At 53.3% G+C, this 23,780-nt stretch overlaps 1 protein-coding gene across 9 annotated transcripts in view; it reads right to left on the bottom strand.

Annotated features, from left to right (window-relative positions):
- INPP4A (inositol polyphosphate-4-phosphatase type I A) overlaps window positions 1-23,780 on the bottom strand; it is a 117,308-nt gene that overhangs the window by 19,588 nt on the left and 73,940 nt on the right. For 3 of the 9 annotated variants that reach the window (XM_074354446.1, XM_074354448.1, XM_074354447.1), the window contains exons 8-20: window positions 22,452-22,563; window positions 21,573-21,663; window positions 20,962-21,109; window positions 18,432-18,562; window positions 16,484-16,588; window positions 15,870-15,978; window positions 14,541-14,558; window positions 11,861-12,044; window positions 10,337-10,555; window positions 9,095-9,350; window positions 5,439-5,471; window positions 1,133-1,305; window positions 164-287 (exon numbers count right to left, since the gene is read on the bottom strand). In XM_074354446.1, coding sequence (XP_074210547.1) covers window positions 164-287; window positions 1,133-1,305; window positions 5,439-5,471; window positions 9,095-9,350; window positions 10,337-10,555; window positions 11,861-12,044; window positions 14,541-14,558; window positions 15,870-15,978; window positions 16,484-16,588; window positions 18,432-18,562; window positions 20,962-21,109; window positions 21,573-21,663; window positions 22,452-22,563 — 1,703 coding nt within the window. The remainder of the gene's footprint in view (window positions 1-163; window positions 288-1,132; window positions 1,306-5,438; window positions 5,472-9,094; window positions 9,351-10,336; window positions 10,556-11,860; window positions 12,045-14,540; window positions 14,559-15,869; window positions 15,979-16,483; window positions 16,589-18,431; window positions 18,563-20,961; window positions 21,110-21,572; window positions 21,664-22,451; window positions 22,564-23,780) is intronic. The other 6 variants (XM_074354451.1, XM_074354453.1, XM_074354450.1 and 3 more) reach the window with 6 other exon arrangements.

Consider the following 23,780-nt stretch of genomic DNA (forward strand, 5'->3'; position numbering starts at 1 on the left):
CGTGTGTGCACGCGGGACCACGCAGGGCTTTCATCTGGCTCTCTGTGGCACACTTTGGGGGTGTCTGCCCACATCTGAGTCGGCGGCCACTACACCTGGCATCAGAGACGGCGCGGGCAGGAGGATGGGCACACACGGCCCCCGCGGACCCGCCCAGCCTCACCGTAGGTGCTGAGCAGGCTCTCGAACTGGGCGAGCAGCCCGATGGTGTAGAGCTGCCGCAGGAAGCCGTCGTCGTGCAGGCAGTTCCTCAGCTTGATGATGAAGCCACAGATGAGTGCTGTCAGCTGCGGGGACAGACGCGCCTCAGCCCGCGCCCTGCCGCGCTCACTGCCACAGCCCCTCTCCCCTGGGGCCCGGGATGTGGGGGACCGCCCATGTGGGGCCGGGAGGCAGAGGCCACGGGCACGAGGGACCACGGGGGCAGAGGGCTCCCGAAGGTCAGTCTGGTTTGGGCTCAGCTTCTGACCCAACCTTGGAGTTCCTCCTGGGCCAGAACCTTCTGGAAGCCCAGGATTAATTCCCCACAGTGAAAGGAAGGGCCTCTGTGCCCAGAGATCCAGACAGGCTCTGGCTGGAGACCGAGGCGCTCACAATGAGGAGCAGGAGGGGAGAACACGTCCCTCCCAAGTCTCCTGGGCAGGAGGCTCCCTGGGCACGACAGCCTCGCGGGGCTGGGAGGGAACGCAGGGAACCGGCGCCGCCTCTGCCAGCGTTCAGCCAGCTGCCCAGGCTGCCGCCTCTGCACACTGGTGGTGCCCGTTTAAGCTCTTCCCTTCTCTGCAGGGAAATCAAACCACCAGCGCAGAGCTGCACACGAGCAGATTGATCACCTGCTGTTTTATGAACAAGAAAACAGATAAACTCCTTTGTAGGGAAGAAAGAAAGGTGGCACAGGGGCCTGCGCCGCCCCAGGCTCCTCGGGCTGCCTCCTGGGGGAGTGAGTGTGGAGTCCGCCCCTCCTGAACCCACGCGACGGAGAGGTCTCCGCCCTCCCCGCTGCCCTGAGGCCTCATGCCACACACGGCAGAGCCACAGGAGGAGGGAAGAGCCACCGTCATGGGTCTGCTCAACGTGTGGGAGAGGGAAGAACCTCTAGGCCTGTTTTGGGGGGCGGGGGCCCTGGGCTTACAGTCTGGCAGAAGACCACGTCGCGGCGGTACTGCAGGCTCAGGAAGGTGGCGATGGTGGGAGCGCTGTCCTGCATGAGCAGGAAGACCATGGCCTTCTTGGCCTTGTCGCTCATCATGGCCACGCAGTCCGTGAGGGTGGTCAGCAGCGGGTACAAGGCCTCGCTCCACTCACCTGGCATGAGGGACAGTCGGCTCAGAAGGCAGGCTTCCCAAGGTCCCGGCCCTGCACCGCAGCCCCTGCCACCCCATCCGCAGCTTCTGCCTCCTCGCAGCCCCCCTGCCCAGAACTGGGGCCAAGTTCTGCCCAGAAGCAACCTGCTCTCTGACCTTCTAGCCTGAAGCTTTTCCAACCAAACCACCATCAGCCCTTCCCGGGGACCGCAACGCACACCCGGCCCCCGAACCGCTGGGGTCTCTCCACGTCAACACTCACGACTACTCCTTTTTGAGGAAAATGACAAAAAGACTCCTGGGAGGCATGAATGAGCAAGAGAATATTCTAGTAGTCTGCAGAGGCAGGTCCCCCTCCACGGCACCACCGTTCCTCCACTGGGAGATGGGTCATCCTGCTCCTCTTGACCCAGGTACTAAGGCAGAGAGCCCTGTGCACGTACGCCAAGGACAACGCACCCTCGCCGAGCCTTCGCGCAGCTGTGCTCAGGCCCCCCCCCCCGTGTCTGGGGAAGGACCCTCCCCCATGGCTGCCGCTGTCTTCAGCCCTCTGTCCCTTCATCCTGCCTGCACTTTCTTCCCCACCCCCAGCTTCCTTCTCCCTGGTGTCCTCTATTTCTAGCTTAGTTTTTTTTTTTTTATTTTTTGGGGGTGGGGAGGGTTGGTGGGAGGAATATAAGGAAACTTTGACCCTGTACCAAAACAACTTTTTAGATAGAACCTCAGGGGAGAAAAGCAGAGTGAAAGGTATTTTTGGTTTGGGCTCTTTTTTTCCTTCTTATTTAGAGGACATTTAAAAGAAAAAAGACATGCCCCCATCAGTCATATTTTTAACATGCATTGGATCACCACCACCAGGTGAGCCCACCCCAAACGGAGTGCAGCCCGGTCAGCGCGCCCTCAGAGGATGGGGTGTGAGTCACAGAATGCCCATGACCGTCACCACACATAGGACAGGCCCCTGCACTGGGAGGATGGTCAGCTCCAGCTCAGAGAAACAGAATCATAAAAAGAGAGGTCACTGTGGCTCTGCCCTCTCCAACTGTGTGCTTCCTACTCTGTTGAGAAACATTTAGAGAAACGCCTAAAACCTGCAAAGGACTTCCCTACACTCAGTGTTTGGTTAAACACAGATTTTCAAGTCTACAGAGGGAGTCAAAATTTGGAAAAGATCTCAGTGTATACGCAGGCAAATTGTACGTGGACAAGGATTTGTATCTGTAATGGAAAAAAGCAGGCTTAAGTTTAGAAAGTCTACAGCAGAAAGGTCTTAGCAAACAAATCATGGTGACAAAGGACACTGGACTGACGAGTGAAAACTCGAGGCCCCGGCTTGCCGAGCAGTGGTGGGCTGCCGGCAGGCCCCCGACCCCTCAGCCCTGGGGCCCTTCTCAGTAAAATGAAACTGCTGTTCTAGGTAACATCCATGTCTCCTTCTGCATCTAAAGTTCTCAGAGACCACATCCTTGTTTCTTTGAAGAACTCTGTTGAATGCACATTGGTTATACTCAGCAACTATCAAAAAAGGCCGGTGGCAGTTAAGTAGTTTGGGGAAAGGCAGGCAGTCATTAAGACTGTTCTTCACCAAGAAGTAAATGAATTAATATGCAAATTATGATCATCTTAACCTGAAAATGACTGGAATATACCAGTGGTCTCATCTGACTAAGCAAGCCCTCTGCACACAACAGGTTTTGACTTTGCCTACTTCTGTTTAAACAAAATCAATTAAGAATGACTCAGTTTTGCTATATTAGGAGGGAAAAAACAACACCAAAAAAAACTATACTATTGGAAGAATGGTTAAAAAGCGCTTGGAGTGTGTCCTGGAGAAAAGAGAGAGAGCCTGGAGGGGAGGTGACTCCACCGTCCGCCCGGAGAAGGGCTCAGACACATCTGGACGACCCCACCGAGCTCAGGAAGAGTGTCAAACACCAGCCATGCAATACCTGTCAGTGCTTCACTTTGTAACTGTTTTCTCATTCAACCCACAGACATAAGGCTATTAATTATAACCCATTATTAATATGGGTAAGGAGACAGGCTCAGAAAGCTTCAGTGTCTCCCCAGACACACAAAAAGATCTGCCATTTGTACACACGTCTGACTCTGCAGCAGGTACTGGCTGGGGATAATACGTTTTGGGTCAGTGTGAAGAGAAACTAAAATTTTACACTTGCAAACAGAATTAATTCCAGGAACAGTAACGAGATTTCTACCGGAAGCTAGTTAAGTACTGGCATCTGGGATGTTCTGGCTGGTGAAGGGCTTTACTCTGCCTCCTGCATCGAGAAGGTCTCGCTGTGAAGGAAAGTACCAGCTGATTCCCCTTGAGAGACCAGCTCCTCACCGAGCGGCCCACCTGACGCACTGCCTGGCGGCCAGGCCAGGACATACTACTTTAAAGCACTTTGCTTTTTTATTTCTTTTCCCTCATTAACAGAGGAGAGAAGGAAGGAAGCAGGGAGACTGAGAGAAAGAAAGAATGTATGTTCTAACTCAGACAAAACACAGCTCTGTGGGAAAAGCTAAAGGAACTCTCAGCAGGGGACCATTTTAGTCCATCTGACATCAACTGTGGACAAGCCACCAGAGCTTCTGGAAGTGACAGAGCTGACAGAAGACAAGGAGAGCGGTACCAGCCAGGCACTGTCTGCCCCAGGGCTGCCTGGGAGCCCGCTTGGCTTCAGCTCTACAAACTGCTGAGGAGAGTCCCCGAGCTTCCAGAGGCAGGTTCGTGATGCCACCCCCAACACCTTCCCTGGTCTCAGGGGCTGGGGACGGTCCCGGACCTCACCGCCTCAGGGCTCGGGAGACAGCCCAGTGTGCAGGCACCGACCCGCCATGGAAGTCAGCTGGAGGGGACTGGGGTCCAGGGACAGATGTGGAGGAGAAGGCACGGGCCAGGAGAGGAGGGACTAAGGGAAACATCCGTGCAGCTCCAAGGCCTCGGGGACCCTGAAAGTCCAGGGGACTGGAGCTGGCGATCCACTCATGACCAAACTGACTTTTTCGGAGAGAGAAACTGAAAGGGCTAAAAGAAAACTGGGGGGACTAGAAGGTACCCAGTCAGATTGGCCCACTGGTGAGCTAACTCCAAATGGGGTTCCGGGGGTGCTGCCGAGAGTCAGTGCAGGGAGCAGAGCGGACCATCTCCCAGCTGATGGGAAGAGTCCCGTAAACCCCAGTCACCGGGGGCTGCGCACTAGACAGAAAGCAGGTGTCCTGCCGGGTCATGTTTACGCCCGTCAGAAACACGGGCTCCGCAGGCTGATTAGGTAGCTGCTTTTGGAGTATAAGGATAAGAAAGAAAAATTGTATTGGGGGAGTCTCATGCACTCTCAGGGAAGACCACAAGCCACAACCAGGAAATTCAATATGCACAACTAGAGCAGGGTCAGCACACTTCTTCTGTCAAGGGCTAGACAGTCAATGTTTTAGACTCTGAAGGCCATGGGGGTCTCTGTGGTCACTCCCCGACCCCGGCATTGCCGCACAGCAGCAGCCACGGACCATCCGTGAACACTCGGCATGACTTGTCTCTGGGAGAACGGCATTTACAAGCACAGGCAGGGGGTGGGATTCAGCTTAGAAATGGTTTGCCGACCCCTGAACTAGAGCCATCAACACTGACTCCCACTTCTACTGCTAACTCCAGCCAACGCCCGCAGCAATGCCGGACAGGACTTCTCAGGCTGCAGCCAGACCCAGAACACAGAATGCCATGTGACAATGTCACCATATCTGGACGGCCACGTGTTATCTGACCATCCCCTCCGGGTGCCACTAGTGGTTCAGGTGAGATCACAGGAAGCACCATTTACAGACATGGACCCCTCTGAATAGGTTGCCCACCTCAGGAAGCCCAATGCGCTCACGGATGTTAACCACCTGAAAAGGTTCTAGGGCAGGAGAGTAGGAAATTGTAGGTGGAGCCTGCTTCCGGCCACCACCCCCAGCCCAACTGGCCCATCACCAAACCTAAGAAAAGTTGCCACATGCCTCACAATGAAGAAAGCTCCTAAAATATTTTCCCAATTCTGGGAGTACACAGTCATCTTTCACAATTTAGCCACAAACACTACCTGAATGTTAAAAAGACATCTGCAGAAGCCTTGAACGGAAACCACGTACCTGGGCTGGACTCTTCAGGAGGGGGGCTGCGATCTGCACAGAAATGGAGGGCGACATGGATGATTAGGGAGCAGCACACGGTTCAAACACGACAACTCGACGCTCAGAGCAGCTGCATCCGCAGCCTGCAGGAAGGCGGCTAAACTGGACAGAGAAGAGGCCAGGCCCGCCTGCCGCTTCCCAACGAGCCACACCAAGGTGGTCGGGCTGCCCAGGGCGCTGCCCGATCCACCGGCGTCAGCATTCATGTTGCCAATACTTCAACATAAAATGCTCTTCAGGACGAGCAAGCTGACGGGTAACAATGTGAGAAGGGCCCGGCGCCCATCACACTGTATGTGGCGGGGCCTGTGTTGGCTCACAACGTCTGGAAGCAAACGCGTAGTGAGAGAGACTGACCAGGAAATGGAGCGGCCTGTTCCAAGCCCACCGCCCTGACTGACTGTGGAAACTGGGTTAAGGGTCCACCACTGGGATCCAAAAGGTTAGGATCCGGTCATGAGACCCATATACCTAATGCCTCTGTGCCCAACTTTCAAATGTAAACCAAGTGCAAAACCTTTATGATTGAGGGAAGTGGAGAGTTAGAACCTCCCTCCAGGCCCCTCAAAGAATGCCACGTTTAATCCAATTTCACCTACACTGAGTCATATTGGGAGGTACTCATTTCAAGTTCACCTTTCCCTTAAAAACTAAAATTCCTGGGTAACTGGGTGTGCCACCTGAAAGCAGCAAGTTTGAAAAGGGATCGTTTAGAGGGAAAGTTTATTTTATTTTATGTCTGAACTTTTTTCAGCTCAAAGAAGGTCTCAGGATACTGACACAGGTATTTTCAGATCCCCAAGAATAGCCAGAACCAGCTGGGAGGAGACTGAATGGACAACCTGACGGCTGGAAGGCTGGGGGCGACGGATCCTTCTCTCTAATCATCTTTGGCAGTGACTTCTTAAACTGGCCACGGGGACAGAAATAGAGCAAAATCAGAGAGTCAGAACCCTCAGCTTCTTCATAGAAGCTCAAATATCCTGAGACCATCTACTTAACCAAGAGGGAAACAAACCACCGTGAGGCAGTGTGGCACGGAGCAGTGACTCTTCAGAATCTGTCTGGCTGTCAGAACTACCCCAGGCCTTGGGAAGACACAGATTTCTGCCTCCCTGTGACCCTTGCTCCAAGATCCCGAGTCTGTATGAGGAGAAGGGTCTAGAAAGCCTGTTTTCATGCTCCATGGTGGTCCCAAGCAGCTGGGCTGGGACCTTGGCTGAGGAGGTGTCGGGGTTAAACCCGTGGGGTAACTTCATCTTTCAGTCAATGGGGAGAGGTGGGGTCTCTTGCAGTGGTCTTAGGTCACAGAATCCCTTGAGATTTGATGACCCACTATGACTTCTCCATACACATGCAAATTTTAGCATGTAATCACAGGGGCACACGAACGTGGGGTGCAATGCATAGACCTCAAGTTAAGAAAAACCTGGTCCAGGATTTCAGTAACTCTTTGGGATGAGGAGAGAAAGGGAGTGTGTATGTGGAAGGTGATGAAGTCACCAAATCCTGGCAGGTGCAGGGGTGGGAGGTGCAGAAGGGTCACTGGTGGGGAAACCAGGAGGAGAGGGAGGCTCCCGGAGCCTCTGCGGTACCCTCTGGCAGGGGCTGGTCAGTGGGTGGCGCAGAGCCCTGGCTCTGGGTTATCACTGCCCGCCAGGCAAGGCTGAGGCTGGGCAACTCCTTGATCAAAGATGAAAACCAAGGACTCAGGACAGGGTAGAGAATCGGAATGAAAAGTGATAAAATGCCCTTCAAAAGGCACAGAGTTTAAAAAAAAAAAAAAAAGAAGAAAAAAGGAAAAAAAGGAATGGAGTTGTTCACAGGTAATAAACACTGATGTGAACAGCCTGCTTGTGAGGCCGAAACCCCTGCTGCAGAAACCTGGATGGGCAGGAGGGGCCGGGGCAGGGCCCGGCTCTGGCCCTAGAGGACGAGGGTAAGTGAAATGAATGGCTCACAGTCTGGCTCTTTCTGATCCTCCGGATCATGCCCAGGTCTGAACAGCTTCCTGGCTGTGCTTGGATTTTTAAATGAAGGATCATCTGCAGTTAATTTAGAGGCACGTGGTTTCACATACTTCTTTGAGTGCTGGTGAGCAGGGTCAGACTCTCTCAGACACGCTTCCTATTCCCATGAGCACAACAGAGCTGATCTGTATGGCACCCAGTTCCAAGTCCAGCCCTAAATGTCCTAAATAAATGCTCATTTAAATAACTTTACAACTGCATTCAAATTTGTCTATATATTTGGACAATACAGGATGTACCTAGAAAAAGATGACATTGAAGTTATGAATACAACAGTATGCCTGATTAAATCAACTAGCTCCTGCATTAAAAAAAAAAAGCCCAATAAATTACTTTTTGAATCTGCAGAAAACTGTTTAAATTACAAGCAAGACAATATTAAAGAGAAATGAGCAATGAAAGTTCAGAAATTTTTTAAAGAGACACGATTTGCACTAAACAATGAAAACACGGACAAAGACGAGACAGCTCCATGAACCAATCACAGATCTGGGGAACTAAAAGCCGAATCTCTGGCAGATGGAGAGTGGAGGACAGAACACTGTGAAAACAGAGGCTCAAGTGAGAGAGCGCCCGGGGGACAGACTGCAGGCAGATTGATGAGGGGAGGAGTGTCTGACAAACAAAGAAGGATTTACCAAGATGCTATGATCAAGGAGTCTGACTCTGCCTTGAGTGAAAGTTGCCCAGTTCAGAAAGCCCTGCTGCAGGAGGACCAACCCTGGCCCATCTGGGCCTGACTTCCTACAGCTTAATATTCCCAAAGGGGAGCAAAGAGGCGGCAGCAGCCGGGTCTGAGGCCAGGTCTCAGCTGCACGGGCCACGATCCCGCCAGCTCTTCCAGGGAAAGGCCAGAGCAGCAGGGACCACACACCCACCTGTTTAGAAAGCACATGTCCTCCAGCTCTAAGGCACCAGCAGGGCAGAGTGTCTGCTTACGCTGGGTATCTGCAGACAGCCAGCTGGTTCTGAAGCCTGCTGCTTCACACCAACGTCCTGTCATCTATTGAGAGCCCCACCCTGGAGGTGGTGCCGAAGAGAGGAACCACCTGACCCAGTCTCGGGAGTGGGACCCACCATCGGACTGGGTTACCAACAAGGCCCAAGGCAACACGCCTCTGCTGGATAAAAGTGCACCCTGCAAGGACGACCAGCCTTTACACAAGTCTGCTGGCCTGCTCTCAGCTCTCACCTGGCTCTGTCCCTGCACAATTCACCTTTTTGATTCCTGATGCGATAAGCCATCTCATCAGATGGCATCTACAGCCTCCTCCAGGTTCTCAGGTTGGTTTACAAACCAGAAAAGCCCAGGAGCCCGACCCTCCCGCACGCAGCAGCGTGACACCCAGGAGGGCCCTGAGGCCCTGCCTTCACCGGACCCACAGATGCACACGTGGGCTCCACGGCCACGAAGACGTAAGGAACCTCCGCCCTCCTCGCCCACTGCCCCGTGCACTGCAAACCCCGCTCTGCTGACAGCGCTCCCTGCAGTCTGCGTGGGGAAGGGGTCATGGAGTCAGACACACAAATGGACAGACGAACGCAGCGTGAGTGGAGGCGGCGGGACGCATGATGCATACGCACGTGTGGTCGGGGGAGGGCGGCATGCAGCAGGGGGCGTGGTGGAGGGGCATGGCGAGGAGGGGGTGTCGCAGAAGGGGTCCTCCGGCCGGATCCAGTAGGCGTGGCTGGCCTGGTTACCTTTCCTGCTGGTGCAGCTGCTGGTGCAGGGGAAGACGTCGTCGCAGCCCCCGCCCTGCAGGCGCTCCCGCTGCAGCAGCTTGTCCACCCGCTGGATGATACACTCCAGGCTCTTGTCCACGTTCAGCCACACTTTCTCCTTCCAAATCAAAGGCACCCCCGTGGGTCAGCTCTCCCAGTGGGAGAAACGGAACATGAACTCCACCCCCACAACAGACACCCCACCCCACCACACACTGACCCCCACCAGAGCCACTGTGCTCATTAAAACACCATGAGGTCCAGACATATCAAGATAATTCAGGATTCCCCACTAGAGTTATATCTGCTTTTCCAAAGACAAGTCAATGTCCTGTGGTCGTCAATTTTAAAGTGAGGGAGACGTCTGCTAGTAGCTGTCGTGGAGGCCAGATAGGACTTCCCAGGGCCCAGAAGGGCCACAGGGCCCAGGGAGCCGCCTTGTCTTCTTCTCCCTCCACTGCAAACCTATTTCAGCCATCACTGAGGACTGAGGTCTTGTGGATGGAGGAGAATGGAAACAGCTGAGCAGTCAGGAAGGGGGCGGGGGGCCTGTGGAGACCCACCCAGAGCTCAGGATGCCCAAGCAGAGCCAGAGGAGCCCAGTGCTGCTGGCTGCTAACTCAGGGCCTCCCAGAACAATGCCTTTGAAGAGCAGTTCCAACAGATGACGAAAGCCAGTTTGTGATGTGTCACTCTCTCAGGAGACACAGACATACCCTGGTCTCAGGGCCAACTCGGGAAGCAGTGATGTGGTACAGGGTCGGGGCTACATCTCCCAAATCCACACCCAGCTGCCACTTCTCCACACCGCCCTGGAAGGGCCAGCGGCCCGCAGAGACCAAGGAGGCAGGGGCCGAGCGGGCCCCAAGCCCGCAAGCACGGCATTGGCCCTCCACAGCCAGGCCTGACTGGCCCCGCCCACAGCAGCCCTACTCCCCGATGGACGTGAGGCGTGAACATTCCATCTTCTTCCCAAGTGCCACCCAGTGGTGAGACCTGGGGCCTGTCTGCAAAGGGGCTAACCCCGCCCCAGGCACCTCGGAGGGGAGGAGGCCTCACACATGCCAGCCCAGCTCAGCAGCAGGGCACGGGTGGCAGACTCACCCACTCCTCCTCGTGCCAGTCCGCCTGCAGGGAGGACCGGCTGTTCCTGCCCGTCCACCTGGCCGCGAGGGTGTCCTGGTCATTCCTCAACATCACCTGCTCCTCCTCGGCTGAGCTGGGTGAGGCCTTGGAGGCGATGTAGTCGGGCCGAGCCGCGTTCAGCCCGTGGATGGAAGTGGCCAGCAGCTTGCAGTCGCACACAGTGACCAGCTGCCTGGTCTGGGGGACACACACACACACAAACGGCCACTGAGCACCCAAGTGGGGGCCGCGGGGTCGGCCTCTCCCACTGCCAAGGCCCAGCATACCTCCCCCTGCTTCCTCCACAGGCAAACCACCCAAGAGCTGCAGCCCTCAGGACGACCCACTTCAAAGGCTGCCACCTGACGTGCCGGCTGAAGCTTAGCAAGAACTTCCCTCAGAAGACAGAACACAAGGAAGGGAAGAGAAACCTCTGCGACTCTTCCAGCCCCACCGGAGCCCAGCATTGCTAGACAAGGGGCCTGCAGGAAGCCCAGCACCCAGCCTTCGCTGGCTCTCTGGGCTGTCCCTCGAATCCAGGGGGAAGGCCTCACTTCTGTTTGGTCACTGAAGTCTTACATTCTGCATCTAACACCTGAAGCCCTCGGCTCTGGGCAGCAGGAGGGACGGGGGCTCTGGCACAGCCCTTCTGGTTCTGGGGACTTCTGCACATGACAAGGGTTCTCTGCTCATAATTTTACTTCTGACAACAACATGTTTCTTCATGAGTGGATCTAAACCCCAGCTCTCAATCTTTTTACTGCATAAACACATGTGAAGGCTGCAAGACGTTCTGATCAGGAACAGCAGTTCAGCCCAGGCAAGCAGGTGTGAGTGGTAAAGTGTGCTCAAAATCTGTGTGCGCATGTGTGCTTCTGTGTGCACTTGTGCCTGTGTGTGTAGGTCGGGGGGGGGGATGTAGAGAGAGACACTGAGTCATATGAAAAAGCATCATCCATCAAAAGGATGTGCTGTACCCACTCCCCAAGTATGCAATAATATTTATATATTTCTAATCAGGACCAAAAGATAGTTAGAAGCTGGTTTACAGATTATATGTAAGCCAATAAAATGATACTTTTCTTATCTCATGTCTGTATAATAATTGTTTCTTTTTTCAAACTTCAAGGACAACAGAAATGTGGCCCAAAATGCGCTGAGTGGGCAGTTACCAGGGAAGCTGTGGAGCTGCCCCAGCTTCAACAATGGCCACCATGCACTTGTTAGAAAGCCGAGCACAGGAGCCAGAGCTGAGGGCCCTGAGCCCAGGCTCTGTTGCTGGCCTGCCCCAATCCAGCTCTTCGACCAGCGGCAAATCACCAACTGCCCCCAACCCCGACCTGGGCCTTTGTGAGAACGGTATCTGAAGCCAGACCTCCAAGTTCACCCCAAGGTCACCAATGGTGTGGACAGCTCTGTACACACATGAGGTGTCTGGGGGTCTTCAAAAACCCAAGCGAGCACCCCCTACACACACACATGCAGCAGGGTAGCCCCTCCTACCTTGTCTGCCAGGATGGCGAGTGTTCTCTCGAGGCCGGTGGCAGATCTGTCCTTGGCCGCCCTCGAGAGCCGCTCTGCGTAGTAACTCACTTGGGTTTTCAGGGTGTTGATCTGGGCAATGATCTCCTTGGCTCGGACAATGTCCTGCGGTATGTAGATTATGGACTGGCAGTTGGACGATGTACTGAAAAGGATAAGAACAGATTCTAAGGGGCTCTCCTAAATCAATCACGAAACAGTGTCTCCTGTTACTCAGGGATGTTTTCCCAGCCTAGTCTAGTCGTTGACGGGCAAGAGTAAATCTCAGGAGATCCATTCTGTTTCTATGGCAGAGGCCTGAAATGTTAAAACACAGTTAAGTCTCTATTTATATTTGCATGTGTCTGTATTTTTACTGTGCTTATATATGTGTGTACAGATACTAAACCCAGTAATTACCCGAATACTCATAATGTTTCAGCTAAGAACCTCTTCTGTTGACTACGCAGTACCTAAGAAGAGACACGGGGTTGGCTAGCGCCGGAAGGAGTCGGTTTATCACAGTGAAGGGAGACTGCAGTGGGGGCTGGACTTTGCCAAAAGAAACCTGCTTTTTCATCAGGCCAATCGGGACTTCAAACTTTTTGCATGTCCACCCCAGCAAGTCCCCAGAAAATTGGGCTTCTGTCCCCTCTCCCCTGCTCCAGGACTCCCCCACTTAAAAAATAATGTTCCATCAGAGGAGGAGGAGGTGGAGAACAGGCCAAGCCAGATGCCAGGCCTGGGCACCTCGAGGGCTTTGAAAACCTGTCCTTCCTCCTTCCTCCGCACCTGCCTCTGAGCAGCGTGTGTATCTTGGGATCTAATGTCAAAGCTACAGCCCACCCACTGCCTGGCATGAACACCAGCCTCCAGAGAACCAACTCCATGTCCCCGGCTGCATGGCACCTGGCCAGCCTCTTTGGCTCTTCCACACAGAGATGATAAACTGCATGTCTCTCAGCTCAAATCCCAAATCAATCGAATATAGTATTTGTTTTTCAGACTGTCTGAGGAAGCCGAGGAAAGCAAGGAGAAGTAGAAGGCACCAGTGAGGGTGTCTCCTACAATCTGAAGTTGCAAGCTCTGGCTGAAATGGCTGTCCTACCCTTCATGGAATGAGGGGCCCTGACTGGCTCCCTAAAAGGGCTGCCCTTTGAGTTTGGGGAAAGAGGGCAAAGGTGGAGGATCACACCCTCCATCACCTCCCCTGGAGGTGAGGGTCACGTGGTCAGGGCTGAGACCCTTCCCTGCTGGGCTCTTTCCAGAGTCACCCAAAGGTGGTCACGAAAAAACTGCCCTGCCCTTTCCCTTGACGGACTATGGGGTAAACATGCAAAAATGAAAATCGAAGCATCCCAGAGGGAAACAACACCCCGAGCCCACACACCACAACAAAAAACGATGGAGCTGCCAGAAGCCCATGCAGCAGATTGCGGTCAAGCCAGCGTGGTCCGACCAGAGTCATTCCACAGACAAGGTGCACACACGGCTTTCCAATCTGCAATCGCTCTTCCAAATGAATAGCCGCTACTGAAGACAATTCAGTCTTAAGAATACAATCTCAAAATCGAATTTTTCAAATCTGTTCTTCCCAGGCCCTAATACACGTATTGTGTGCTGCATGTAGATACGCGCGCGCGCGCGTATGTGTGTGCGTGTGTGTGTGTGTAGGCGGCTGTGTACATTTCAGCACACACACCCCCTCCCGAAGCCGGAGGGAAGGCATCACCCCCTACTCACCATGCGTTCTCACGGCTCATACTCTAGTAGCAGTCCAGGGACGTACGCACAGGAAGAATATGGCGCAAGTGAGGAGGAATACATTTCAAAGAGCTGCTGTTTAGGGATGAACACACGAGCGTGTGAGCTCACCCACACAGGTCTAAAACTGAGAGAGGCCTCAGCTGTGGGGGACAGGTGCTCCTCAGGACTTCCTGTGGTCAGATGTTCCCAGCAGAGACGGGGCGTCTCCAGCAGGACAGCCACAGCCCTGAGCTGGCCCCGCTCCTAAGGGCTGCAGATGTCTCCAGGAGCACCAGAGCAAGCACTCTGGGTATGACTGGGGAGGCCTGGAGCAGCACTGGGGACCCCAGGCAGCAGACACGGTGGTTTCTGGCTGCCGTCTAATTCTTTGCTGGGAAAACTCATTTTAATTCTTGGTTTGCCCTCCAGGGGTAAAACTGACCCAACTAACACTATTTTTAAAATCTCTATTAGCTAATATCATAAAAATATAAGCTGGCTTCATTCTTACAAGGGGGTGAAAGTGAAAACTGAAGAGTCCTAGATTCTTGTAGAAGAAGCTGGAAAGGGACTCCCAAACGCACCGCTGGGCTGATGCGAAATCCCAGCACCCAGGTGGGGGACGTGCCCGGCCTAGGCACCTCCTCATCCTGCAGAAACAGACTGGGTCTCCTCAGAGTAAGCGCACCCCTGAGCTGCTGTCAGATTTTAAAGGTTTTAAACAACAGACTGGAGATGGGCTATTCATTGCCAAAGAACATTGCAGATGGAAGGGACAACTCTGTCTACGAGGCTGTAACCGGGAGCCCAGGGCGGCACAGAGGGTGAAGCGCCTCCCGGAGGAGGGAAAGCGTAGGCTTTCTCTGCATGAGAGCAAGACCCAAACACACACTCTCTCCACAGACAGAAAACTCACCAACACTCCTCAAAACTGCTAAAGAAAAGAACCAAAACGAAGTATTAGCAGTCTGTTAGCAAACACCAAATGCAAAACAAAAAATCTGAAAGACAAGTTATCTTCTGTCAAAATTCTTGAATGACCTGTCAAGGGCCTGACTACAGGGACGATAAAACTTAGGAGCCCAACGTGCTCACGCGTCAGAGCAACATCTGTGTGCGCGCGCGTGCGCTCGACGCCCGGGGAGACGGCCCACCCAGGGCAAGTTACGTCTGCACTGAAGGGCAAGTTCACAGGGTGCAAACCATTCCTGCAGGCGGTTTTATAACGTTGGTGGGAAATAAACAAAAATGCACATTACACGTTAGGAAAGTACTACAGAGGCATTTGGGGAAGAAAAAGTTCTTAAGTTAACACGCAGAGTAATTAGCTGTCAACACTTCGACCTTCCGTGGACAGAACAGCCAGGGCGCCCCACTTGACTGACTTTCCCCTCCGGGGCCCCCACGCCAGCCTCACATCGCACACTCACACCTCCACGTGGCCACATGCGATGCAGCGACAGACACGACCCCCGGCTGGCTGTGCAGAGCTGGGGTGGGCACAAGAAGCTAGCTTTTGTCCTAATTCCCAGAGGAGCACCGAGTCGGGGAATCCCTTGGGGGCCTGACGGCCTGGTCTGTCTGCACAGGGAGGACCCCTTGGTGGGGATGACACAAGGTCGAGGAGGCTGCCAGGGACCTCCCAGAGAACCTGCCCAGGCTGAGGCTCAAACTCCCCCTCCCACGGCCCTTTCTGCCCTCTCCTGTCTCAGGACTCCTAGGCTCCGAACCAGTGCACAGCTCTAACCCCAACTTCCCAGTGTGCTCTCTCCCCCAACCTGCTCACTGCTCAGCCCACAGACCACCGCCCCTGCCTTTCTCCCCAAGACCGCGCTGTCCAAGGTGAACTTTCTCAAGTTTCGTCCTGACTCCCGCCCCAGAGACACAGAGCCAGGCTCTGACCCAAGGCTCCAGCCGATTGCTCTGTGGGTCCTCCTGATACTCCCGGGCCTTGGTTTCACCGCCTCCAAACTGCTCCAGTCCGGCTCAGTCATCCCCACATTCCCCACGAAACCACTCCCGAGAAGGATTGCAACCTGCTGGTCATTTTGCAAGGATAGGACCACGGATAAGGCACCTTGCCACCCACCCAGCTCAGTCGCACGCACAGAGCAGCACAGGGTCCCCCTGCCATACAAAAGCAGATCAGATGCTGGTGTTTTTGCGGTTTTATTTTGATTTTTTTTTTAACCTCGGAAGCATCAGACAGCTGTACAAGGACAATGAACACCCTCCAAGAACTTACTGTTTCTTGGTCTCTTCAAATTTGTGCAGCTTTTTGCGGAGACCTCCTGACTTAAAACCTTGGCAGTGTGCTGCTGGTGCCCCGATGGTGACAACGTCGTAGTTCTGATCTGAATGACAGAAAGCTCTCCTCCGTTACTCTGGGCTCAGGCCTGTGGACAAGCCAGCTACAGGGATACATACACAACTGTGGGGTCCCCGCCAGCCCATTTCCAAGCAGCCTATGTTCCCTCAGTTCCCCGGCCGGGCTGTCTGCGGCCTTGGGAGCCCAGCACCAGCACCTCAGCAAAGAAGGGCTCTGTATGTCTCAGGGTGGAGCCCCCCAGGGCCGGGGCCACTACCAGCTACACTCAGTTTGCATCTCTCCTTCAGCAGGACAATTTGGGACGGGCAATTTTCTGCCACACAAACATAAAGGGAAACCGGAAGGAGGACAAACAGAAGGGGTTTGAGCTCTTTACGAAGGCCTTACACAGGTCCTTGTGCTGTGCCTCTTTGAGGATCCAGCAGCACAACACACAGGGGAGGTGGGGGCAGATGTGGGGCAGCTCAGGGACCAAGCACACAGGGGAAAGAAGTGGAATGTGATTCGGCAAATGGGGCAGAAAAAGTTACCTGCTCCTCCGTCGTCTTGAACTCTCATCCTTTGTATGTGCAGGTTTGTGGGAACAAATTCTAACTTTTTATCGGCTTTCAAACTGCTTGCTTTAAACGAGGGACCTAAGAAACAGAATAGGAACAAACAAGGCCGGTCACCCCATACCCCACAGGCACGGCGAGCAGACAAGGGGCATGTTGAGGACGCCGCTGCAGGTAAGCAGGTGTTATGTTGACAGCGGCCTGGGAAATTCTGAGTTGCCCATGAATGCGTTTCATTCCCAGACAGGGGGTGGGTGAAACATTGAAGGGAGAGCAGCTCCCGGCCAGAGGATGGGCCCTGGATGCTGAGGTGCTGACTGGAGCCAGGAGTAGCCACCTTCAGAGGGCGGAGGAAGGACGCTGGGCCTTCCCATCACTCAGCTCGCAGGTGGGAGGCATGACACAGAGACAGGGCTGGGGCAGCACGACGTCAGAACTGCTATGAAAAGCAAGTGGGCCCGTGCCAGGAAGGCCTGTCCCGACGCCTCTTAGAGACCGCTGTCACCCAAGGTCTAAGACACTGGTTCGATGAGAGCAACACACCCCAACTATGAAGTGATGAGATGGTCTGCTCATCACCCCAGGTCTACCAAGATGAGTGAAAGCCACAGAGCATCGATTCTGGCCCTCTGGGACACATACTTAGTGTGTTTCCTCATTCACCCTTGGGTGGCCCAGGAGTTTGGACCATGTTTTGTTACAAATATGCAGAATCATATTTCTATAATCGGAATACTTAACTAAGTGAAGAACTACATGCCTAAAAAAGGGATTATACATTCTACTGACAATCAGAGAAATAAACACTCCAACTGGTGAAAAAAGGCACATTTATTTTGCCAGTATACAAAATGCACTGTCTGTCTTTGTCACATGAGACTGTTCTTGAGCTACTGACGGGATGGCCTATGGACCAGCAGCACTGGCATCCCGGGAGCCTGTTAGAAATCAAAAACCCAGATCTGCCGATTAAGATTCTCTGGGGACTTAGATGCACACTGACAGCTGAAAAGTTCTGCTCCAGAAAACTCAAGGTGTGCAGGTTTCAGACTTTCCCAGTAACAGGCATCCAGCATGGGCAGGTCCTTAAGTTCCCTCCAGGCAAACATTGCCACTTCTCTTAGAAATACTCTAAGAATCCTTCAGATTCAAACCAAACCCAGGGCACCATCATCTTGTCATCTTCCCTGTATTTGGTGTCTTCTCAGTCAAGTTCACGGACATGCTCCTATGTTCTGTGTCAAAAACCACATTAAGGGCTTATGATTTTCCTTAAACTATGAAATGCCATTATAAAGAGGGGAAGGAGGAAGGAATCTGAAGATAGAGAATGAAGTAATAGAAAAGTAAAAAAAAAAACATTCCATTTTGAATTAAAAGGGAATGAGTTAAGAATACGCTATCCTGAGAATGTTCTGAAAATCTAATTAATTGGCATTTTTCAAGAAGAAAAGATGTCTCTATTTCACTCTCTCTTTTGAACCTTAAAATGGAGAGTCTCACTCAATTCATATGTTCAGTACAAGGACCACAAAACTGTTAAAACTAGGAAATCTACAAAATCTTGCCCTGCTTTGCCTCAAGGCGAATGGTCTGCATCTTTTTGGTCATTTCACTAATATTATACCAAGAAGAAGAAATAACAACATGACCCTGTGACTCTGTCTCTCTGAAATTTCACCCTACAGTGGTTGTTTCAGCAGATGACACCACAGAAGGAATTTTCAATGCAATTCACAGATCTGTCTTCTTAATTAAGATTTGAAAACTCTGTATTTGAAAGAATTCACACCTACATGAGAATCTATTTTTAAAAATCCATTAGAGTGTCTGTTGGCAAGAAGATGTGTGGGACCTTGGGTTCCAGATTTGCAGCCGGGAAAACTAGTGTGCGAGCCACGGCGGGACAAGTGCTGGCACTCACCTCTGTACTGATGGAGATCAGTCAGGTTCTCCTGGTACGTGAGGATGATGGTCTGGTACTGAGTGACAATTTGGCGCCGGAGGCTCTCCCAGCAGGGGGACAGCTCCCCCAGCTCCTCCAGTTCACACACTCTGCAGGCAAGACACACACGTGAGGCGGTGGCGCCGGCTCCCTCCCAGCAGAGGCACAGGAGTCCAGACCAGTCAGGACAACCAATGGAGGTGGACATGTCACTGCTGCCCAGAGATGACCCTGCAGGTCTAGAGGGCCAGCCATGGGGCAGGACAACAGGTGGCTCCAAGAGTGACTGTATCAAGGGCAGACAATAGATGAACAAGTGGCGAGAGGCGTGGCTCCACCAGGGCACCCTGGCAACCCTGCACATGTCTACAGGCCACAGGGCCGAAGGCCTGAGCTGCAGCCCGTCGGAGTCTGACCCTCCCGGAACACGAGAGGATGAGGGCAACTGCTACCTGGGCCTCTCCTCTCTCCACAGGGATTGTCCCTGCCTCCAGGTGCTGGAGGTGTGGGGCCTTCTGCCCTCCCCAGAACTGCGCTGCAGAATACAACGCTGTCCTGCAAGTCTGCAGCCAGTGGCTCAACAACGGGGGTCCTGAGACTCCTGCTGTGGTTGCCCGGACCCTCGTGTTTCACTGTCATCCCTTTGGGGTCTGGGACAAGGACCCCAGAAAGCTGGCAACGTTGGCTTTTGCTTCCTTCACTGCGTGATAAGTGATGAACCGCCTAAATCTAAAAGTACACAGGGACTGGGGGGAGAAGAGGACTAGAAAAGAAGAGAAATCCATTATCTCCACAAAAATGAAAGCTGCTTAAGAACTGAAATACAAACTTCTCAGCTCAACAGGAAAGGACAGCGACATAATCACAGTAACGAACATGCAAAATGGGTTTTTTAAAAAGGGGATAACCATTATATGAAACTTAGGAAACTGGGGGGAAAGTATAAAAGCCCTAAAATTCTCATCATAGGAAGTCACCAGTTAATCCCTAAAACTGATTAATTAAGAGAGCACCCTCTACATATATTCAGAAATACAGCCGAAAACAGTAAAACGGCTAAAAGTGGTTGTTTCTATAGGGAAGTGATCAGAAAGTTGAGCATCCCAAGACTTACGTTTTTTGTGAAAAGCCTTTGTGTTCTTTGGCTTTTACTATGCATGTTTTTCTCTGAGGGGCGGGGGAAGCTAATTTTATAAAAGTTTTAAAAAATCTACTTAAATTGTCTGAGGTTTTACAAACGTTGTACCATTTTATTATTTTTAAATCAGCAAAATCAATGTAAAAGACCCCCGCGCAGGCGAGGCCGTGGGGCGGCGACGACCCCACGCACAGCTAGCAGGGCGGCCCTGCGGCCTCGGGTCCGCACACGGGCCACGGGCCACACCACTGCAGGCCCTTCTGTCTCTGGGTCGCAGCCCATGTGTCATGTGGCTCCCTCTTATGCTTCAGGTTCAGCTTTCGCCATCTCTCAGCAGCCTGCCAGGACCACCCTCCTCCTCCCTCACTGCCTCCTTTAATTCCCACACACTGCTGACAAGGCCGGGGCCCCGCTGTGGCCCCAGGTCCCTTTACTGACTGCCTCTCACAGTCTGTCTCATTCATCAGCAACCCCCCCGCCCCTGCAGTGAGCACAGCACGGGCCACGTGGCCAGTGGGGAAAACAACAAAGCCCTCCCGACCACAGCAAGGAATGAACCCTTCCAAGTTACAGTACACCGAACAGGGGGAAATTATGCAACACTAAAAACTGTAATGTGAAAACTGAAGATATGTGGAAAAGCAGCTGGTAGCTACACAAATAGATACAAGTGCAGAAAAGCTGAAAGGGAATCTTAAAAAATTAACTACAAGAATACACATACACAGGGAGATAAAGCAGCTCCTTGCATCATTCTTGCCATTTTTCTCTAAGTTTGAATTTAAGATTAAAAGAAATGAAAAGCAGTGGGACCTGGCTGCACTGCTCTCCCTCCTGCTCCTGCTGGGCTGTTTATAATTAGCGTCGCTTCCTGACGAGGAGCAGAGATGACCCTGACACAGGCAGAGACGCTCAGCAGTGCCTGCACCGCCTCTCAGGCTCCTCCTGCCTCAGGACCAGTGAAATACGCTGTGGACCAGGGCGCCCTGACGGTCCTCCTCAGCCCTCTGGAGCCTGGACCCCAGGAAACTGTGACCCAGGCAGCCAGAGCCAGAGAGGGACCAGCTCTTTCTAACCATCTCAAGGCCAGATGGGAGGAAAGGAGGGGACAGGAAGGGACCCGTACTCAGTGCCAGGCATGCAGCTGCTGCGTCAGGCGTGCTCTCTTGTGACGTCCTTGCTCGCGAACCCCAGGACCCAGATGAGCAAAATGAGGCTTTGCGGCCCCAGCAGAGCAGGTGAGTGGTGGGGGCTGGGTCTGCAGTCTGGCCCATCTGATGCCAGGGCTCCACCCATACATCTAAGAGCTTTCCAGAAAGGAAGAGGCAGGTGACAGGGGTCGGGGGGGCTGGTCCCTCCAGGCGTCCTCACCTGGCGGCATCCTCCTCCAGCAGGAGTTTCACGAACTGCCGCGGCACGTGCAGGGAGAGCACGCTCTCCGCCATCTGCTCCAGGATCCGCAGGTGGTTGCCCTCAGTGGTTGGGAACCGGTACATGCGGCAGATGGCACCACCGAACACTGGGTGGGGGAGGGGGACAGGCCGCCGGTGAGCTGGCTGCAGACCCGCTGCATGGGCCCTCCGCCCAGGCCCTCAACAGGGCCGTCACCCCCAAGGCTTCTTACTGTTCATCTCAAGGGAATTAAAACATTTAAACCCAAACCCATCAAGGGACCGAGTCTGAACGCTCCTCTCCTACAACGTGCAATCTTGTGGTCCCAGAATGTGTAACTGGCTCTAATGTGCCGGGGCCGGGTGCGCGGGGAGGCTGTCAGTCCCTGAACCCAAGGAGACAGAACGCCTCCCTCGGGGCATTCCTGGCTCCCGATATGCAGACATAAATAACAGCACGTTGTCGTGCGGAGAGAGGTGACAACTGGGGTACGTGGCCCTGACAATCAGAGCAGGCGGGGAGAGGGGGACCACGGGCCCGAGGGGACACTCACAAGAGTGGCGAGAGTACCAATGGAGGAAGCTGTTTACCCGATTTCAGTAAAGTGTCTTTTCGCAACGAAGCGTACTTGGATCTGATTCCCAAAGCCTCGGTCAAACTCTCATCGACGGGCAGAACCATCTAAGAACAGGGACAGAAAACTGACTCGGAGCACATCATACACACGGCATCATAAAAGAACTCTTGCAACTAGGATCCACCATGATAAACACACCGCCCTAGCCACAGACAAACGAATCCGCCACCCATACGCTGAGTGTACTCCGCACACACACACTCTTCTAGACATGCGTGTCTTTCAACCAAGTCACTTCCACTGTCTTTTGGCGTTTTGCTGTGTAGAATGAAAGGGCGGGAGTAGATGATCCCAGAAGTACTTCCACAGCTGAGGTTCTGGGCTTATTTTGGGTAAAATGAGAGATCTCCGTATTCTACAATGACTACTTACCAGTGTTTGGGCTCTTAAATTAGAATTCTTGTTGGAGACTGTGTCTGTGTGAGCGACTGTGCATGAAAGGGGGTGAGAGAGAGAGAGAGTGAGGGAGACGGGGAGGAGTGGGGCGCAGGAGGCAGGACAGGGGTGCAGGTGAGACGTGGGGAAGGCGGCTCTGGGGCACACGAGTGTCTGGGACAGGAGGACAGTAACAAGCTATCAGAGGTGACCTTGGTCTCATTCCACATCCCACTGGCCACCTCTCCCCTCCCGACTGCAGCCCCCATTCCCTGGAGGGACCAATGTGGCCCGGAGCGGAGGCAGGGGACCCCTTTCTCTCTACTTGGAGAAGTGCCTGGGAGGGGGGCTGGCCTGTCCGGAAGGGGGCTGCATTAAGCAGCAGGCCCTGCCTTACTCTCGCCTGAACTCAGAGGCCAAGTCCACCTAACAGACAGGAGGAAGGGGGCACACTCACCCTCCCATTGACGGTGTCCAGAGACCGGGTCACGGGAGGCCGCTGGTCAGACTTCTCCTCCATCTGCCAGCCCATCACGGTGATGTTACCCACGCGGTCACTCTCCGCAGACCTGCAACCAGCCACAGGCTTCGGTAAGAAATGCCGTGATTGAGTTTCATTTTCTGCTAAACGCCAAGCTCAGGGTCCTGGGGGCACCAGGATCCGGCCAGCTGGTCAGTCAGACAGCATTTACTGCACACACAGGCTCCAGGGGAGGCAGAAGAGGAAACCATGGGGGCAGAGAGAAGGGATGAGAGTGGAAGGAAGGACATGCCTGGTGAGGCCAGAGGGGCCTGCCCATCAGCCCTGGGCTGACCCTGACCCAGAGAGTGATAGAGACACATCTCGGAGTCAGGACCTGAGAGCATCTTCTTCTGGCACTGGACCCCTCTCTGCCCCTTCCTACCCACCCTCAAGCTTTGATTAGCCTCAGGGCCTAAGGCTGGACTCCAAGTAAGCTGATGCCGCCCAGGATTTCCCAAAGCCTCTGAATCCTGGCACGATACAGCTGATGCCACTCTAGCCCCAGTGAACTTCGCCCCTAAGGCCCCTCAGAGTGGCTGCTGGCTGCCTGAGCCCATTTGATTCACCTAGGGAAGCCCCAGTGAATCCCTGATTCATTCAGAGAAGCCACAGGCTTGCTATTTAAGAGGTGGGACTTAGCCAGATTCTAAATTTGTATGTGGTCACATCCACTGGCCATTTGCTCTGTGACTCTCACTGTTTTCCTGCCTGGAAAAGCTCCCCTAGGCTCTCTGTTCAACGGTCATCTCTAGCTCCTTTTAAAATTGATGATTTCTTACATTTGCCTCTAATCCAAGTAGAATCAGCTCCAGCACATGACTTATTGAGTGTTTTTCTCTAAGGCCCTCCCCCTACATGACCGGTCCTGTTTCCTCCGAGGCTCTCCCTTTGAACTGACTCAGGCTCCCACACGCACCAAGGATCAGTGCACACAGGGGACCAGTGCAGAGCTCCCCCTGCCCAGTGCCTGCAACGCTGTCCTCCCTGCACTTTCCAAATGTCACACTACTAGCAGGGAATTCATCTTCCTTGTCAAAACTGTCTTTGCTATTTTGGACTATTTTCACAATTTTTACACCATTTTAGGGGGAAAAAAAAGAACACCATGTCACCATGTCAGGGTGGGAACTGCCCCTAAAATGAATTTGGGAAAGGCTTACATCTTGACCCCAACATAGAAGAGTTGTCCCTTTCTTTTCTCCCTTCCCTTCCACAAATATTTATTAAACATCAGGCACTGTTCTAGGTGCTTGGTAAGCAAAA

The sequence above is a fragment of the Camelus bactrianus genome, chromosome 28, assembly GCF_048773025.1.
Source record: "Camelus bactrianus isolate YW-2024 breed Bactrian camel chromosome 28, ASM4877302v1, whole genome shotgun sequence".
In the NCBI taxonomy this organism is placed as follows: domain Eukaryota; kingdom Metazoa; phylum Chordata; class Mammalia; order Artiodactyla; family Camelidae; genus Camelus; species Camelus bactrianus.